The sequence below is a fragment of the Lactuca sativa genome, chromosome 1 (genome assembly GCF_002870075.4).
Source record: "Lactuca sativa cultivar Salinas chromosome 1, Lsat_Salinas_v11, whole genome shotgun sequence".
NCBI lineage: Eukaryota > Viridiplantae > Streptophyta > Magnoliopsida > Asterales > Asteraceae > Lactuca > Lactuca sativa.
Window position 1 is genome coordinate 100,283,227 of NC_056623.2, and position 20,501 is coordinate 100,303,727.

At 37.4% G+C, this 20,501-nt stretch overlaps 3 protein-coding genes across 3 annotated transcripts; all 3 read left to right on the plus strand.

Annotated features, from left to right (window-relative positions):
• The first annotated feature begins 2,546 nt into the window (after window positions 1–2,546).
• On the plus strand, window positions 2,547–3,486 carry LOC111899452 (uncharacterized). The gene is made up of 3 exons (XM_023895307.1): window positions 2,547–2,693; window positions 2,775–2,826; window positions 2,921–3,486. Exons 1-3 carry the CDS (start codon window positions 2,547–2,549, stop codon window positions 3,484–3,486), a joined length of 765 nt encoding a protein of 254 aa, XP_023751075.1.
• A 1,267-nt stretch (window positions 3,487–4,753) lies between these two features.
• Window positions 4,754–7,037, plus strand: LOC111899404 (ABC transporter G family member 23). The gene has a single exon (XM_023895251.3). The coding sequence runs from the start codon at window positions 4,971–4,973 to the stop codon at window positions 6,921–6,923; it is 1,953 nt and encodes a 650-aa protein (XP_023751019.1). The 5' UTR covers window positions 4,754–4,970; the 3' UTR covers window positions 6,924–7,037.
• Window positions 7,038–10,227: 3,190 nt separating this feature from the next.
• On the plus strand, window positions 10,228–13,420 carry LOC111899405 (alcohol dehydrogenase 1). The gene is made up of 7 exons (XM_023895252.3): window positions 10,228–10,518; window positions 10,591–10,733; window positions 10,819–10,856; window positions 10,940–11,354; window positions 11,865–12,104; window positions 12,218–12,376; window positions 13,168–13,420. Exons 1-7 carry the CDS (start codon window positions 10,482–10,484, stop codon window positions 13,276–13,278), a joined length of 1,143 nt encoding a protein of 380 aa, XP_023751020.1. The 5' UTR covers window positions 10,228–10,481; the 3' UTR covers window positions 13,279–13,420.
• The last annotated feature ends 7,081 nt before the right edge of the window (window positions 13,421–20,501 follow it).

Genomic DNA, 20,501 nt, shown 5'->3' on the forward strand with positions numbered 1-20,501 from the left:
TAAGCTTCTTAGTAGAATCTTGTACAACAAAGATGTTGGCAGATATGTGGGTTGCCTCCTATGTTAAAGACTTGATGATCCTCCTATGACGCTTTCCATAAGGGTGAGTTGACCAAAAAGACGTTGCACAGTTAATTTCATTTAAAAGTGAGCAATAATTATTTATCTTTCGGAATATATATATATATATATATATATATATATATATATATATATATATATATATATATATATATATATATATATATATATATATATATATATATATATATATATATATATATATACCTTCATGTTCATTGCATTAAACATACATGCTTTGTATGGCCTCACGGATAACCTCAAAATGAGTGAGATTGGTCCAATATCATCAAAATAAACATTTTTTTTATCAAAAAACTTGAAGTTTAGCCGGAAGTGAACCCGATAACAAGGCGATAGAGCTTCAATGAGGTCGTCTACAAGGGCGGATGCAAGAATAAATAATAGGTGTTGCCAAGGTTGAAACAAATATTGCTGATGCAGGAAAATAGGTAAAAAAATATCAAAAAAATTTCCACTACGTATAGAAAAAATAGGTATTGCCGATGTCATACCAAGACACAAAGTAAAGCCACCACCAAGTAAAACCGCCACTGGTCGTCCAACAATATCAAGATTGCACTATCTCAAAGTTAAGTTATCATTAGGTTGAAGGAAGCGAGTGTCGTGGTTGCGGAAGTCACTTCCCCCTCCACCTCGTTTTCTCAATTTGTTGTAGAGAGCAGTGAAGGATTTGATGAGGGGCACAGAGTTGCACCGGCAACACCTGCTTTTCCGACTGACAGTAGAAAATTTTTCGATTGTTTTCTTAATTACTTTTTGTGGCACTACGTAAAAAAAACGACAACTACGTAAAAAAAATGTAAACACATTGGATCAATTAAGCCCCAATAATTAGTAGCCCAAACACATTTTTATTTTAATCCACCTAATATTAGCCCAAAGAAAAAAGAATAGGAGAAAATAGTCAAATTAAACAATTATCCAATTGTCAAATTGGATCCAATGCTCCAAGAGTCAAAGTCTCAATTCCTTGACAAAAAAAAAAACCAGCAGCCTCGTTTTTTTTCCTTTTGTCCACTGCCCTCCTCGCATCAACATTCTCACATTCAACGACTCAGACTTTAGCTCTTCTATTCTTCTTCCATTCGAGTTCGACAATCCACAATTTCCAAGTGTAAAAATCGATTCCCAACTTCCAAGTGCAAAAACAACTCCAATCCAAGGTCCAAGCTGCAAGTAAGTATTTCTAGTTTTCTATGGTTTTCGAATTTATAGTTGTAATTGCTAAGCAAAATTCAAAATTGTTATGGTTTATAGGTTAAAATTGCTATGAAGTTATTGGATATTTGGATGATTTGGTAAAATTGCTATGTTGTTATAGAAATTATTGTTTGATTAGTTGTACTTTTTATGCTTTTTATTGAATTGATTGTTTGATATGTTAAAATTGCTATGTTTTAATTTTACATGTTGTTTGATTAGGTATTAGGTGAAAATTATATATTTTATTGAAGTTATTTTTTATTTAGGTTAAATTGTTATGTTTTTATAGGTTAAAATAAGTGGTTTTTTTTACCAAAAGACTAAGACCTAATCGTAATGAAAGTGGTGAAGGATGTTCCCAAACACCAATCACCAATCAATTAATCTCTTCCATTTCTAATTCTAATGCAATTCCACAAACACCATGCTTTAATGAATCTAATGATAATGTTGATTTGAAAGATTTTCCAAAGGACCCGGCGGATAGGCCACATATTACAAGTTACAAATCAAATGTAAAAGATGATGTAAGAAGAGCGTATTTGTTTCAAGGACCTTGTCAAATAAGGTTACATTAGTTTCCAAAAAAGAAAATAGTTGATAGATTTAGAAGATTCATTCCTTCATGGTTTGATGATTTTGATTGGTTGGAAATATAGTGTGAAAAAGAATAAAGCATATTGTTTATATTGTTATGTGTTTGGAGACCTCATGAATCAAAGAGAAGGGAGAGATGCATTTGTTTCCTAAGGTTTTGATACTTGGAATAAAAAAGATGCATTTCAGACTTATGTGGGTAGTGTTGATAATTTGCACAACAAAGCAAGACAAAAGTGTGAATTTTTATTGAGAGAAAAACAAACTATTAATGTAGTCTTGAGGAGGCAAACCGAAGCAGAAGACCATAAATATAAAGATCGATTATGTGTTTCTATTATTGCTGTTAGACTTTATTGAAAACCGATTTACAGTTTCGTGGTCATGATGAGTCGGTTAACTCGGAAAATAGAGGGCTTTACATTGAAGTGTTAAAAGCCATTCAGGAGACTAATGAAGATATTTTCAATAATACTTTAGAAATTGCTCCTAAAAACAATCAACTTATTTCCCTTAAAATTCAAAAAGGACTTATACAATGTTTTGTAGAAGAAGTCCTTTTGAGTATTCGCTAAGAGATTGGTTTAGATGTATTTGCTTTATTGGTCGATGAATCTAGTGATGTCTCGAGAAAGGAACAAATGGTTATTGTTTTGCGATATGTTGATAGTCTTGGCTTTGTGAAAGAAAGATTCATAGGCATTGTGCACGTGAATGATATATCCTCTTTGTCACTCAAAAATGCCATAAATGAAGTAATTACAAGCAACGAGTTGAGTTTTAGTCAGGTAACTTTTTTTTATTTCAGTTTAATTTAATTCGCTTTATGTGTAATATTATATATAATATTTTTTTAATTTTTTTAATAGATAAGAGGACAAGGTTATGATGGGGCTAGCAATATGTGGGGGGAATTCAATGGTTTGAAAGCTTTGATATTACAAGAGAATGACATAGCTTTTTATATATATACATTGCTTTGCACACCAACTTCAATTAATGGTTGTGGCTGTAGCAAAGAAGCATGGCGGTGTTAGTGACTTTTTTGAACAAATTTCGTTGGCGGTTAATGTTGTTTGTGCCTTGTGTAAAATAAAAGACTTGCTATGGGAACAAGCAAGAGAAATGGTGCAAAAAGGTTTATGTAGTGGTGAACTTGAAACCGAGAGAGGGTTAAATCAAGAGACTACATTTGTTCGAGCGGGAGATACAAGATGGGGTTCACATTTCAACACACTCACAAGTTTAATGAAGTTGTTTGCAGATGTTCTTGTAGTTTTAGAATTTGTGAAAGTGGATAGAGGGTCATTGGCAAACCGTCAACAAGCGTCCGAAATCTTAGCATATTTTAAATCTTATGAGTTCGTGTTTTACTTATATATGATGTATGATATTTTACGCCTCACAGGTACATTATCAAAGCAACTTCAAAAAAAAGATCTAGACATTTTAGAAGCAACTTCAATGGTTAAAGGGACAATGGACGCATTGCAATCTTTAAGAGACACGAGGTTTGCTAGCATTTTGCCAAAGATATCCTCTTTTTGTCAAACACTCAATATTGCTACTTTGGAAAATTGAGGATTTTTATGTTGTTGCGAGAAACCGTACGACCACAAAGACCAATAGATTTCATTTTGAGATTGAAATCTTCAACATGGATATGCAACTTACAGAATATCGGGATCGATTTAGTGAAACAAGCACCCAGTTACTAGAATACATGGATGCTTTGAGCCCTTGTGATTCATTATTTGACAAATCAAATTTGTTGAAGTTGGCTAAGTTGTACAAGTATGACTTTGATGATTCGGATTTGATAGATCTTGAAGGACAACTTGAGATATTTTATCACTCTTGCATCAAAGATGAACGTTTTACCATTTTGAAAGGAATTTCCGAGCTTTCTCATTTGATGGTTAGTACGGGGAAACATCGGTCTTATCATTTGGTTTATAAACTTTTGAAGTTGGCTTTAACTTTACTCGTAGCGGCCGCAAGTGTGGAAATATGTTTTTCGAAGATGAAGCTCTTGAAGACCGACTTGCGCAACAAAATTGGCGATGACTTTTTGAACGACGCGTTACTTTGGAATGTTGAGACCGAAGCATTTGTGAAAGTTGAGAATGAAAAACTAATGAAGCAGTTTCAAATGATGTCCGCACGAAGATGACAAATTTAAATTGTAGTAGATAATTATGTTTTTAACTTTTTATGTAATTAATCGTTTTTTGTATTACGCGTAATAAATTATTTTTCAGTTCTAAATTATGTTTGACCGATTTTTTTATTTTTTTATTTTTGGCAATCCCTACTATCAATTCATGCGTCCGCCCCTAATAGAGAGAGAATATTGTAAGCTGTTGGCGCCTCCATCTGAGTCACCTTCCCTCTCCACCTCCTCCTTGTCGCCTCCATCTGAGTCACCTTCCCGTCTCTACCTCTTCCTTGTTGTGTCCAACCAACCCATGTCTTCCTCACTCCCTTCAACCTTTGGTGCATGATAGTTGCTTTCGACATTAATTGTTTGGTATCATACCAAATAATCGGTGAAATATGATATTGTTAAAAACGTATCAACATTATAATGGTCAAAATTCCAACAACCATAAATTTTCGGCATAATTCAAAAGTATAATGCGTCAAAATTATTGTTCTTTATTGTATGTGTGGCAATTAATTAATCATCCTGAGTCCATCCACTAAGACTAATTATTTGGTTAGAATCCACATGTATATCAAAATACATATTTTTTTTCTTGTAAATTAATATTGTCGTTAAAAAAGCAATAAAAATAAATCGTAGAAGTACTTTTTTTTGTTAGCGAACAATTAATTTTTGCCTTTCTTATCATCATATAGTATATATTTTTTTTCTTTTGCCAATTACCTCGGTCTACAAGAAACACAAATTAGTTCACCAAAGTTAGGAAACCCAGTATACCAATAACTCAATAAGCATGGATTTAGCCTACCCAACTTTCCTAACCCCCAACATTTCATCTTCTTACATTTCTCACCCAAACTTGCTTCAGTTTCCATAACTTCAACCCTCCAACTCAAAAATGGCATCTTGCTTCCACAGCCCAAACATCGAAGATGATACTGCCGCCCTATTCACCGCCTCCGACAACTCCCCGGAGCAATCCACCACCCCCTCCTCCTCCTCTCGCCATTCACCACCACCACCACCTTACCCTTCCAAACCATCCTACAAACTCACCGTAAAAAACCTCTCCTACACCATCAAATCAAGCCACCAATTCACACTTCCATGGCTCCTAAACAAGCCAAAACGAATCAATATCCTCAAATCAGTATCCTTCATAGCCCAAAGCTCAGAAATCATGGCGATTGTGGGGCCAAGTGGGAGCGGGAAGTCGAGTTTGCTTCATTTTATCTCCGGTCGTGTTCGTGACAACACTTTGGATCCCAAAACCACCATTTCACTCAACGATTTCCCAATCACGAGCCATTCGCAGATGAAGAAGATATGCGGGTTTGTGGCACAAGAGGATAACTTGCTTCCTTTGCTAACTGTAAAGGAAACATTAATGTATAGTGCTAAGTTTCGGCTAACTGAAATGAGCTCAAAAGAGAAGGAACATCGAGTCGAGTGTCTAATCCATGAGCTCGGGTTGGTTCACGTTCGTGATAGTTTCGTAGGAGACGAAAACGAACGAGGGATATCAGGAGGAGAGAGGAAACGGGTGTCGATTGGTGTCGACATGATTCCCGATCCTCCAATTCTACTCCTTGACGAACCTACGTCAGGTTTGGATAGCAGCTCGGCCCTTCAAGTGATCGAGCTGCTATCCAACATGGCAACATCAAAACAACGAACCATCATTTTATCAATCCATCAACCAAGTTACCGAGTCCTTCAATACATTTCCAACTTCCTAATCCTCTCCAACGGATCGGTAATCCATAATGGTTCTCTCGAGTCACTCGAGGGAACCATTAATGAGCTGGGATTCGAAATCCCAGCTCAACTCAACGCACTTGAGTTCTCCATGGAAATCAAAGAAACCCTAGAAACATCATACAACTCAAAAGAACCGGTTGCCACGTTTCAAGAACTTATCGAACCCTCTTTCGCGACAGTATGGGCCGAACAAACAAACGGTACATTTCAAGAGCTTTTACGAAGAGATCAATCGGTCCGGCCAAAAGCTCGATATAATGAAATTCTGATTCTTTGCACGAGATTTTGGAAAACTATATACAGAACAAAACAACTTTTCTTAGCAAGAACGATGCAAGCAGTTGTGGGAGGCCTCGGTTTAGGTAGCGTGTATGTAAAGGTCGAGAATAACGAAAATGGTATCGCAGAAAGATTAGGACTTTTTGCTTTTAGTCTTAGCTTCCTTCTCTCTTCAACAGTTGAAGCCTTACCGATATATCTTCAAGAACGTAGAGTTTTAATGAAAGAAGCATCGAGAGGAGCCTACAAGACTTCATCTTACATGATCGCCAACACCATCGTGTTCCTCCCGTTTCTTTTCATAATCGGCCTCCTCTTTTCGATTCCTGTATATTGGCTAGTGGGACTTGACCCTTCGGCGACTGCATTTGCGTTTTTCGTGTTTGTGGTGTGGCTAATCGTTCTAATGGCTAGTTCGTTGGTTCTCTTTCTGAGTGCAGTTTCTCCTGATTTCATCTCCGGGAACTCGTTGATTTCCACTGTTCTTGGTGCATTTTTTCTGTTTTCAGGGTATTTTATACCGAAAGAAGTGATACCGAAGTATTGGATGTTTATGTATTATGTGTCGTTGTATCGGTATCCATTGGACTCCTGGTTGGTGAACGAGTATTGGGGCCGGAGGGAGGTTTGTTTCTCTGGTGAGGGTAGTGGTTCGACGTGCTTGATGACCGGAGACGATATCTTGAAGGGGAGAGGGCTTGAGTGGGATACACGATGGATGAATGTAGGCGTGATGTTTGGGTTCTTTGTGTTTTATAGGGTACTTTGTTGGATCATTCTTGCACGAAAGGTTTCGAACACAACAATATGAGTTTATTTTTTTATATACAAAGAAATGTAGTAAGATTTTGGTAAATCGTGTTGTTACTTGGCACCATATTTTAACAATAATAATGACTATAAATGGTGTTGTTATTGTGTATTATACTATTATAAGAGTAAAGAATTTGCAAAATTGTTTTACCTTAGAATTTTTTTTTTACATTTAACAAAATTGTGATCGTAAAATCAAATAAGATCGAAAGATCCTAAAAAAATAAATTGATCTTCAAAAATTTTCCTTAGGTTTTGTTTATACAATATCCATTATAACTTAATGTTTGATTAAGGCATCGATGATTAACTTCGATCTTAAACATAACCCATAATTCTTTTTGCTACAAACCGATAACGTTAAAAAAGATAATATATTAAATAGAATAATAAACAAGAACACAGGGATCATGTATAACTAAAGAAATAATACTACAAAGAAAATAACATGAGTGTCATGATGTTATCCTTAATTCCATATGAATAGAGTAAGAGGTGATGCTCTATAAGACTCTTGTGACTTATGATACTTGTTTTCAAGTTAAATAGATGATTTTTTAGCCCCATCTATATAATAAAGACTAAAAATATGAGATTGAATCAAGTTCTAACATTCTAAAATTCATGTACATGATTTTTAAAAGTTTTCAGATGAATAGTAATATTTTTGTTTTAAATTTTTTATTTGTTTTTAGATTCAAAAATTGATTTGACAATTCAAATTAAAAGTTTTATATTTATTTATTAATTATATAATTTTAGTAATATATATAAATTTCATATAAAATATAAGAATATTCAATATTTGTATTGATTTTAAACATTAGTTAGATCTTTTTGATGGTATAAATTGTCAAAATTAATATATAAATTTTTATAATATATTTATAATAAATAACATTATATGTGAAATTTTAATAAAGATACAAAAAAAATTAAAAAGGACAAGAATATATTTTAAACATACTATATAAGATGAAATGTTAAAGCTATAAATTAAAAAAGAAAAATCAATTCTTTTATATAAATAAAGGGAAGGGTTGAAATTAAAGGCATGCTTGGTACAATGCTTGGTACAGAGAAATGAAATTGCAGCATAGAACAAAATAGCACAGAATGAAGTAGCAAATAAAGAGAATTAAGATAGGAAAGATAATTGATCATGCTTTTTGGTACAACAAATAATTCAATAGGAAAATTGATGTGAGAATCAATTCATTTGTTTGATTGTACTAAACAATAAAATGGAAATGAGGCTTTTACAATGTTTAATCTTTTCAAACTTTTTTTTTATAATAATGCCTTAATGATATACATATTAATTCGTAGTATTTTTTATGTTTATATTTTTGTATTTTGTCATTTATTGTTTGCCGGATATTTTTTATAATTTCCAATTAATATTTTACATATACATGTCTTGATATTCAAAAACCCATGTTCTTTTACACATACGAAGTCTTCCTAGACTTTTTAACTTTTATAATAAGTGGCATAAAAAGTTCGAGTAATTTCAAACAATTAATCCATAAAATTGTAATCATTAAACAAACCATCGTAAGCGTGATTGTGAGAAGGAGACTCTCATAGCGTATACTTTGTTTTATCCAATTCTCCGCTTTTCTTTTTTCAATTCTAAGTTATATGAAAAATGTTAATTCTCACCCTCTCTAATAAATGAAAGTTTTTTTTTTGCCACTGTCAAATTCTCAAGAGTTTTGCCACGTTTAATTTTGTGAAAATTTTAAAATTATTATTTTCCACTTGTTATTTTTTGAAAATTTCAATTTTTTAAAATAAAATTTTATATAAGAAAAGAGAATCATTCTATTAATTTAATAATAAAGTCTCATAAATGCTCTAAAAGAATATTTGATTTTTTTTATAAATGTTTCAAAAGATTACATTATGATACGTAAAAGTATTATTTTATAAAATATTTAATGTTTAAATATTGATATTAAATTTTTATTTTTAATAAACTCGTGTAATACATGGATCTCACAACTAGTTCTCTATTGTAAAAAGAGAATCCAAAAAGTGGAAATAGAATCAATTTCTTTTCTCATTTCTTAATCTGGTGTTTAACAAACAAAAGAAATGGAAATAATTTCATTTCTCTAATATCATTTCTCTCTACCAAACATAACCTAATTATCATTTAAGTAATTTTTGAACAATCAAACATAATATGTGGGTCCTATTTTTACAAAGCATATTGAAACAACGCATTTTCACCAAACATTTCCAAAATAGCACCATATTTCAAAAATCTCTATATACTTATCTAAGATAAATCCTAGTGTGATAGGATTGTTTTTCTCGTTTTAGATCTTAAGATCAAGAGATCCCAACCATGTCTAGAACCATGAATTTTTTAATACATGATTAACGTGTAGGATTCAAAATCTGTTATACTTTGTCTTTCGTTAATTCAAATGTCTATATTGGTGTTTATAGTTCTCGGTTACTGTAGTAGAAATTATTTTGAGACAACATCTTGATTAATTCAAATAAGCAAGAACACATGCTAACCCCACTTTACATACAAGTTGTGTTATGAGTTATGGTCCCTAATTTTTAGTCCTATTTATGATCAAAAGACAAAGTACGCATTTGTTGAATTCTATGTATCATTCACATATGGCCAACTATAATTATTTATCGAAAAGTTAAATTGTCTTCTACATTTTATGCCTACAAATATCCGCACTCACTATCATTATGACACGTGTTACCATTTCATATTTACTTAACTATCTCATTAATAGTATTAGGAATATATATATCAAATAAAATTAAATTAAATGATGGAATGATGACATGTTTTATAAAATTAATAGGTAGGAATATTGATAGGTGTAAATGGTAGAAGACAATTTAATTTCTCTTATTTATCGGATAGGATACTAAACACTAAAATAACATTATCTCCGACCTTCTTACAATTACTTTTTGTAACAAAATAAACATATTATAATTATCTCAAACACAGAAGTTACCATTCGATGTTACCATCGACCGGGTCCAATTTTCCTACAAAGTTATGACTTTGAATCTAGCAGCCATAAACAAAACCCAAAAAAAAAAAGCCAAATATTGTTCAAAGTCAAAGTTAATAATATAAGTTCAAAGTATAATAATATAAGTTCAAAGTTATGCCATTAGTTCCACACCAATATTAAAAAATAACTTATTATCGTGTATAACTTTAACGTAATCCATGTAATCCATTTAAATGATGTTTTTTAGAATAGATGATGCGATTTCAGTTTTTTCTTTTTTTTTTTCATATAATAAAAGTTTAACGAATCGAATTATATGGTAATATATTCTCTACAAAATCAATAATATAATACTGAAGTGTTAAAATCTCTTCGCTTTTCAGCTGCATCAAATGGACAATTTTGTCCATGATGATGATCATGAAGTCATCATCTGCTCGCGAGTATTTATAGAAAACTAAATTCGATTTCAATTCGACACTATAAAACCCCACATCACCTCCTTTAACTTCAATCGTAGTCTCTCTTCTTAAGCTCCAATCTGCAACGCCATGACGAACACCATTCCAGATGTCATTACTTGTAAAGGTACATCTACTTCTAACTTCTGATTTTAAATATTTGAAAATGACGTTGTTGCTAACGGAATTGGCGGTGCAGCGGCGGTGGTACGGGAGATCGGCGGAGCAATCACGGTGGAGGAGATAAAGGTCGATCCACCAAAAGCATTGGAAGTTAGAATCAAGATGCTCTGTGCGAGTATATGTCATACCGACATCCTTGCTTGCAATGGCATGCCCTTCGTAAGCCCCATTTTTGTATCAAGTTTTGAATTAGATCATATTCTAAGTTCGAGGTTCTAACTTCTAACCTAATTCAACATTTCAGCCTCTGTTCCCGCGAATTCCTGGACATGAAGGCGTCGGGTAGATATTTATGAATTGAGGAAGAAAAACGATTTGATTGATTTATGAACTATCAATTGAATATGGACGATTGCTGGTTGCAGGGTTGTTGAGAGCGTCGGGGAAGATGTGAAGACGACGGAGGTGAAGCTAGGCGACGTCGTGATGCCGCTCTACATGGGTGAATGTGGACAATGTTTGAATTGCAAGTCCGGAAGGACCAACACCTGCCATGTTTACCCGATTACCTTGAACGGACTTATGGCCGACGGCACATCCAGGATGACCGTTGCTGCAACCGGAGAAGCCGCCTACCACCTTTTCAATTGTTCTACATGGTCGGAGTACATGGTGATCGACGTAAACTATGTGATCAAGGTTGATCCGAAGATTTCTCTCCCCCATGCCAGTTTGCTGTCGTGTGGCTTCACCACCGGCCTTGGTGCTCCGTGGAAGGAAGCTCCGGTCACTAAGGGGTCATCTGTCGCCGTCTTTGGCCTTGGTGTTGTTGGCCTCGGGGTACGTTCCATCATGAGGCTTTATGGTCAAAAGAAAATGAAAAAAACACAATGTTTTTTTCATTTTAACAATTTAATTATTAAATTATTATTAATTTATAATTATTATTATGTTTTGTTTAATTGTATTTGTAGTTTCATATATCGTTTTAGTCATCTAAATAATTTCTATGATGTTACACCATTATAATAACCATTTTTTTACAAGAGCACAATACAAAACATTTCTTTTTATTTGATAGATTTTTTGTTTTCTTATTATCTTCTTGCAATAATTAAAAGATGATAGGAAAATTAAAGTTTATTGCTAGATAGAATATGATTGTGTTTTTCTATAATTTTCCTTAATATAAAACTACATAATCAAGAAAAAAGTTTTTCTACGACGAAGTATATAATGATTTAATCACTGTAAAAAATAATTAGGTGCTTAAATCAATGTAAAACAATAATAGTTTATTTTTCCTTTTTTTTTTACCATAAAAATCAATATGTTTGGAACGTTTTTTAGGCAATAAAAGGAGCACAAATGCAAGGTGCATCGAAGATAATAGGGGTTGACATAAATGAAAAGAAGGCATCAAAAGGAAAAGTATTTGGAATGACAGATTTCATCAATCCTCAAAATCATCCTGATCGATCTGTCTCAGATTTAATCAAAGATATAACTGATGGGTTAGGTGTTGACTACTCTTTTGAGTGCAGTGGAGTTGGGCCCTTGTTGAACGAAGCCATTGATGCCTCAAAAATTGTACACACGATATGATCCGAAGCTTTGTTAATGATTATTTTTATAATTATTTATGGGAAGGTACTTAAAATTAAAAAAAGAAAATTATAGCAATGAAGATTTATTATATGCAGGGAATTGGTACGACTGTAGCTATTGGAGTTGGGCTAGAGACCAATTGGGTCATTAAGAACTTATCATTATTGAGTGGTCGGACCTTGAAGGGTTCACTAATGGGTGGGGTTAGGACTCAATCGGATCTTCCCATTATACTCAACAAATGTGTTAATAAGGTGACAAACAAACTATTTATTAACATTCATTTAGGGTTGATGGCTATTTTATTTAATAATAGTTTTTATAACATTTTAATTAGAGTAAATTACATTAATGGTCCCTATAGTTTAGGGTAATTTGCACGTTTGGTCCATAACTTATTTTTTTAATTCGAAAGGTCCATATTGTTTGTTTTTGTTACGCGCTTGGTCTCTTACCTAAAAAAACTATTTTGCCCTTGATTTTTTAATTTATTTAAATAAACACACCCCCAACCTCACCCTCTCACCTTACCTTACATACCCCACCACTTGTCTGTATTTAAATAATAGTTTTTTAGTTAAGATATGGACCAAACGTGTAACAAAAATAAATAGTAGGGACCAAGAACATAACAAAAACAAACAATAGAGACTTTCTGAGTTAAAAAAAATAAGTTAGGAACCACACGCAAACTCCCCAAACCATAGGGGACCATTCGTGTAATTTACTCTTTAAATAACTATATTGAAAAATTAGATGATTAATTTAATACTAGTCTTTATAATAATAATTTATTTTATGATGAGATTATATATATATATATATATATATATATATATATATATATATATATATATATATATATATAATAATAATAATAATAATACTAGTCTTTATAATAATAATTTTTATATATATATATATATATATATATATATATATATATATATATATATATATATATATATATATATATATATATGTATATATATAATTACAGGGCAACCCCTTAACTTGACTCGTTTATCTAATTATAAATTTGCAGGAGATAGAGATGGATCAACTTCTAACACATGAAATAAGATTGGAAAATATACAAGAAGCATTCAAGATTATGAAAAAGCCGGATTGTTTAAAAATTCTTATCAAATTTTAAAAGAAGTAAAACGTAAGACTTTGTGATACAGCTAAATAAAAGTATATTGCAATTCCATATGGTTTTTAGAATAAGTTATTGATGTTGTAATGTTGCGTATAAAGATGAGTATGAGAATGTGAAGATGAATTTTCCTTTGTTAGTGTGTGTGCTTATGTGTGAATTATAAAAAAGTAATTTGAATGAGGGTGGGACTGTTAAAATTACCAAATTGTCCTATTAGAAGTAACATAAATTAGTGGCCTGAGATGTTAATACATATTTGGGATTTTAGAGAAAATAACAAAATTAACCATAGATAATAAGTGAACCAACTTTAACAAAATAGTCACAAAATTGGAAATTTCTTGAAAATGAGACATTTATTTCGGATTTTGATTCCATGCCAAGTAACTATTTGCTATAAAGTAGCCTCTCATATTTAAAGCATTTTTCAGAATTTTCTTATTTTTAAGTTAATTTTCTTTTTAAAATTTCTCAACTTAACTTGGCCTTTGTTTTTTTTTTTTTTTTTCATTTTTATCTCTTTCATCTTTTTCGATCCACAACACATGAAAACTCTAGATTTTCTAACTCATTCAATCCACGTGTCACGCCACTGTTTTTTATTCAATTAAATTAAAAAATATAAAATAAAATAAAACATAACATTTTTTCTTTAAAAATAAACTTATATATATATATATATATATATATATATATATATATATATATATATATATATATATATATATATTGACAAACTAATCGATACAAAATTAATTACTTAAAATTGATTATTAGGAATAAGTGTTTATCAAATTAATTATGTATTTTATAAACAATTGAGACTGAGGACACTATTAAAACTATTAAACACAGTAATAAAAATATATATTTCTAGGATTTCAAAGAGAGGCATCTATCTTCTTCAACCGCAACGAGCTAGGGTTATTTTCTTTCTTTACCTCCTTCAAATTGTAACATCCGGGATTTCAGGTATATTAATTAATCTTTTTATTTTGAGTTTTGAGAAGGGACTCGGCGAGTTGGTGCATAGACTCGCCGAGTTAGGACGCGGGTTCTCATCCGGATTGATGCTCGGACTCGGCGAGTCGCCTTAGTGGACTCGGCGAGTATGCGACGTTTAATGAAACCCTAATTTCTCGGGTTTGCGGCCTATTTAAAGGGCCTTATGGCCGTCATTTGCGCTCATTAGTCCCCAGAGTGAAACCCTAGATCAATTGAGTGATTCAAGTGAGGGAAGAAGCCATTGTTGATTCTTGGAGTTATTGTCTAGCAAGGGAAGAGAAGATCTAGCCAAGAGGAAGCAAGAGAGGGGTGGATTCTTGAAGAGCTAAGGTCCAGGACATCACATCTGAGGTACCATTCGAATCCTTCTTTGTTATTGTGATGTTCATATAGATTTAGGGTTTTTGAACCCATTTGTGGCTAGATCTAGCATCATTATGGTCCCTTGGCGAGTTATGGCTCTGAATCTAGACCCATAGAGGTCCAGAGCACCTCCTTGCCCAAGATTTATGTGCATCCATGGAGGTTTTAGATTGGGATCTATGTATTTGAGGCTAAACCTCCATTAATGAGCTATATGATGCTTAATGAGCACCAAGACTCGGACTTTACGTGGTTAATAAGCTTAAGGGGACTGGATCTATGAGTTGCTAAAGTGGATCTGACCTTAGAAGGTCGTTTGAGGTTATGCATGGAATGCACTCGCCGAGTCCAATCCCAGACTCGGCGAGTTGGTGCGGGTTGTTCAGAGACTTCGGACCAGGGACTGTGTAACCGAGTCGGGTGAGTGACTCGGTGAGTTGGAAGAGATTCAGAGGGAATCGGGTTCCTGTAGGGACTCGGCGAGTCCACGCCAGACTCGGCGAGTCGGGTTGACCGTTGACCGTTGACCGTTGACCAGTAGTGACTGGTTTGACTTAGTGGTATTAGTCAGTCAGAGTCAAGTAGTATTAAGTAAAGATACACCGGTGTTGTAGGAGGACGATAGCTCGGGAGATCAAGCACTAGTGGTTGAGAGCTTTACGAGTTACCGAGACACGCGAGGTGAGTCTTCTCACTATACGTTACCTTGAGTGGTATTATGAGTTGACCAGAGGGTCTTATGTGTTATGTATGAGATTATGTGCTATTTATGAGATTGTATGCTATGTGTTATTGTATGTTGTATGACTATATAGACCGGACCGGAGGGTCCAACGATTCAGATTCAGAGGGCCTAATGAGCTATGACTGGACCAGAGGGTCCGACGAGCTGCACGACTGGAAGGTCCCGCTGAGACATCTTGAACGGAGGGTCGGGTTAGCCTCGAGTGGCGTATTTGTAGTATGTGGTATTTTGGGGAACTCACTAAGCATTTATGCTTACAGTTATCATGTTTGATGTCTCAGGTACCAGCGAGGACCATGGGAAGGCGACGGCTTGACACGTACACACACACTGATGGAGATTTTTATATTAGAGATCTTGGGATTTGTTTTTGAAAACAGAATTGATTATGGATTTTGATTTGTGATGTGATACATTATGTGATTTTGGAAAAATGAAAAATTGTTTTGAAATTTATGGTGTTACAAGTTGGTATCAGAGCCTTGGTTTGAGGGATTCGAATGCACCTTCGGGCGTATTTGAACTCAAACCGAGGATTTGAGGAATTTTCAAATAAAACTAAAATTTTCTAAAAAGAAAAAGAGGTTTTTGGAAACGAGCAGAGTGGAAGGTGTGTACGGTCAGCTAGCGCCCGAACGGTGAATCCCCAAAATACCTTTACATTATATGTTATGAGTTATGAGATATTATGTGGTGCATGTTAGAGAGGCTAGGTATTCCTATTAGGACTAGAGTGGGCCTAATTTGTGATGCCTTAGCTTAGGAGATCGCTGCTGCTAGGAGACACTTTGAGAGAGTGAGTAGGTAGCAGTGAGGAGCTTAGGGGAGGGCTATTGAGAGTAGCCAGTGCATAGCGAGAGTAGAGTGTTTTCGATTTGGGATCCTAGGAGGAGGACTTGGGTTGTATATCGATTCGGTGTGGACGATAGTATTGGGCCCGTACTATCGAAGACACCGGATTGGTACGCAGTCCAAGTAAGAATCCTTGGGAGTACCACGAGAGAGGATGTTTGAGTTATCGAGTGTGAGTATGCTCGAGAGTATTCCTGACATTTCTTATGTTGTATTTCAGAGGTTGATCATGGTTGGGACACGCCATAACCCCGAGAGCAGTGGGGTGAGCGATGAGGAGATCCGTCGGATCATCCATGAGGAGGTGGCCGCTGCCATCAGAGTCGAGATTCCGGAGATGTTTGGGTCTATTAAGACCACACTGATCAAGGCATTTGACGAGCGATACGCTGCTTTGACTGATGCTGCTGTTGTTGCAGCCACCGCAGTTGTTGCGGCTGCGAGACCCCAGGGTGGTGATTCGTTGCTGTACCGAGAGTTCAGCAACACGAAACCACCGGAGTTCGATGGTACACAGGATCCGATCGCCGCTATGAGGTGGATCTCAGACATAGAGGGGTGTTTCTATACGTGCTCATGTCCGGAGCACTTGAGGGTGCGATTCGCACTCAACCAGCTTCGCTTGGGGGCGAAGGACTGGTGGAAATTTGTGACCGCGAGCTATTCTACAGCTGAGCTGACTGCAGTGACCTGGGAGAGGTTTACTGCGATGTTTTGTGACGAGTATGTTCCCCAGGTGGAGAGGGAACGTTTAGCTCAGGAGTTTCTGACCCTCAAGCAGGGGACCGAGTCGGTGACAGTGATTACGAGGATGTTTCATGAGCGGGCGCTGTTTTGCCCGGAGTTGGTGTCCACTGAGCAGGCTCGCATGAGCCGTTATCTGAGCATCTTGAGGAGGGACATCCGTGAGTTCGTGGCGAACTGAACTTATCGGACATTTTCCGAGCTCTAGGCAAATGCCAGGAAGAGGGAGATCGAGCTTGAGACACAGGCGAGGGAGGAGACTGAGTTGCAGAAGGGTGATCGGCGACCGGCACAGTCGCAGTCGGACGCCAAGCGGGCAAAGCCCGCTGATTCGAGGACAGGCAGTTCGAGGGGCCGCACTTGTGGGAAGTGCGGCAAGAGCCATGACGGGCCGTGCAAGACTGGGGTATGCTACAAATGCAGGAAGGAAGGACATTTTGCGAGGGACTGTCCGAAGGGGTTCTCGGTTTGCTTCCATTGCAACCAGACCGGCCATCGGAAGGCCGAGTGCCCCCAGCTTCAGAGATCAGCGCAGGGATCTGCACCTGTGGTTCGAGCTACCGAGACCCGGCCAGTGAAGGCTGAAGCACCGAAGGCTAGGGGGAGAGCCTTCCAGCTGACTGCGGAGAAGGTCAGCGCAGCACCTAACGTCGTGGCGGGTATGTTATCTTTATCTATTTTATGTTGAGTTTATGCTATTGTAATCGTTATATGTTGTGCGTAGGTACTTTTCTTGTGAGTTCTATACCTGCATTGGTTTTATTCGACTCGGGTGCGAGTCGGTCTTTCATATCTTTAGCTTTTAGTCGGCGCATTAGTATTCCGAGAGAGGCGTTGAGTCGACCTCTGCGGGTTTCCATAGCAGATGAGCGTGAGGTATGTGCTACCGAGGTGATACATGGATGGGTGCTGGAGATTTTCGGGGTGGAGTTCCCGATTGATTTGATTCCGATTGCTATGGGGGATGTATGCGTCATAGTAGGCATGGATTGGTTGAGCCGTTTCAGGGCTATCATAGATTGTGAGCGTCAGTTGGTAACGATCCGAGATCCTAGTGGGGGAGTGCTGACAGTTTATGGCGAGGGGACTCGTGGTGGTTTGGTATTCTGTTTGGCTGCCAGAGCGAGGCGGAGTTTGCAGCAGGGCTGCAAGGGATTCGTGGCCTATGTGACGGATGTACGAGAGGCCATTGGGAGGCCAAGTTTAGTGGACGATGTGCCGATAGTGCGTGAGTTCCGGGACGTGTTCCCCGAGGAGTTTCCGGACGTACCTCCCGAGAGGCAAGTGGAGTTTCGTATCGATTTGATTCCCGGGGCTGCGCCTATCGCTAAGGCGCCATATCGGCTGGCACCGCCAGAGATGCAGAAGTTATCCTCACAGCTGCAAGAGCTGTTGGGAAAAGGGTTCATCCGTCCCAATAGCTATCCCTGGGGAGTGCCGGTCCTTTTTGTCAAGAAAAAGGATGGTTCACACCGGATGTGCATTGATTACCGGGAGTTGAACAAGTTGATGGTCAAGAACCGTTATCCGTTGCCGAGGATCGGTGATCTATTCGATCAGTTGCAGGGGGCGTCGTGGTTCTCCAAGATTGACTTGAGATCGGGATATCACCAGATGAGAGTTCGGGATGAGGATATCCCGAAGACGGCGTTTAGGACTCGTTACGGGCATTACGAGTTCGTGGTGATGCCATTCGGGTTCACCAATGCACCAGCGACATTCATGGATCTCATGAACAGGGTGTGTAGGCCGATGTTGGATCGTTCAGTCATTGTATTCATTGATGATATCCTGTGTATTCGAGGACCAGAGAGCAGCATGAGGAGCATTTGAGGGAGCTCCTCGGGGTTCTGAGGTCGGAGAGGCTATTCGCCAAATTCTCCAAGTGCGATTTTTGGTTACGAGAGGTCCAGTTCTTAGGGCATCTCGTTAACCAGAATGGGATATTGGTTGACCCGGCCAAGATCGAGGCCGTGATGAGTTGGGAAGTGTCGAGGTCGCCTGCGGAGATCCGGAGTTTCTTGGGGCTGGCAGCCTACTATCGGAGATTTATCAGGGATTTCTCCAAAATTGTTGTGCTACTTACCAAGTTAACCCGGAAGGGTGTTACTTTCTCATGGGGTCCGGAGCAGCAGACCTCATTTGAGACTCTTCGCCAGAGATTGTGCGAAGCTCCCGTGCTTGCATTGCCGGAAGGGATGGAGGATTTTGTGGTGTACTGTGATGCATCGATATCGGGGTTGGGGGCGGTGTTGATGCAGAGAGGGCATGTGATCGCGTATGCATCGAGGCAGTTAAAGCCTCATGAGACGAGATATCCCACCCATGATTTGGAGTTGGGGGCTGTGGTGTTCGCCCTCAAGATCTGGCGTCACTATCTGTATGGGGTTCGGTGTATGATATACACGGACCACAAGAGTTTGAAGTACCTGATGGATCAGCCAAATCTGAATATGCGGCAGCGGGTGATGGGTAGCACGGAGATTGTACTCCAGACGACCGAGCAGATTCAGCAGGTAAGGCAGAGGTTGTTGACCGCGCAGAGTCGCCAGAAGAGTTATGCGGACAGGCGTCGGTCCGAGCTCGAGTTTCAGGTCGGTGATCTTGTGCTCCTAAAGGTCTCTCCTTGGAAAGGGGTGATACGATTCAGGAAGAGGGGCAAGTTGGGACCCCGGTACATTGGACCCTTCAGGGTAATTGCTAGGGTGGGTAGGGTAGCCTACCGGTTGGACCTACCTGCTGAGTTGGGGCAGATCCATGATACCTTTCATGTCTCGCAGTTGAGGGAATGTATTGCCGACGAGTCGGCAGTGGTTCCGTTGGAGGATATTCAGGTGGATGAGAGCCTGAACTACGCAGAGAGACCAATTGCGATTGTGGATCGAAAGATCAAGGTTCTGAGGAACAAGGAAGTGCCTCTGGTACAGGTTCAGTGGCAGCATCGGAGAGGATCCGAGTTGACCTGGGAACCAGAGCGAGAGATGCGGGAGCAGCATCTAGAGTTATTTCAGGAATGAGACTTCGAGGGCGAAGTCAGATTCTAGTGGGGGAGAATTGTAACATCCGGGATTTCAGGTATATTAATTAATCTTTTTATTTTGAGTTTTGAGAAGGGACTCGGCGAGTTGGTGCATAGACTCGCCGAGTTAGGACGCGGGTTCTCATCCGGATTGATGCTCGGACTCGGCGAGTCGCCTTAGTGGACTCGGCGAGTATGCGACGTTTAATGAAACCCTAATTTCTCGGGTTTGCGGCCTATTTAAAGGGCCTTATGGCCGTCATTTGCGCTCATTAGTCCCCAGAGTGAAACCCTAGATCAATTGAGTGATTCAAGTGAGGGAAGAAGCCATTGTTGATTCTTGGAGTTATTGTCTAGCAAGGGAAGAGAAGATCTAGCCAAGAGGAAGCAAGAGAGGGGTGGATTCTTGAAGAGCTAAGGTCCAGGACATCACATCTGAGGTACCATTCGAATCCTTCTTTGTTATTGTGATGTTCATATAGATTTAGG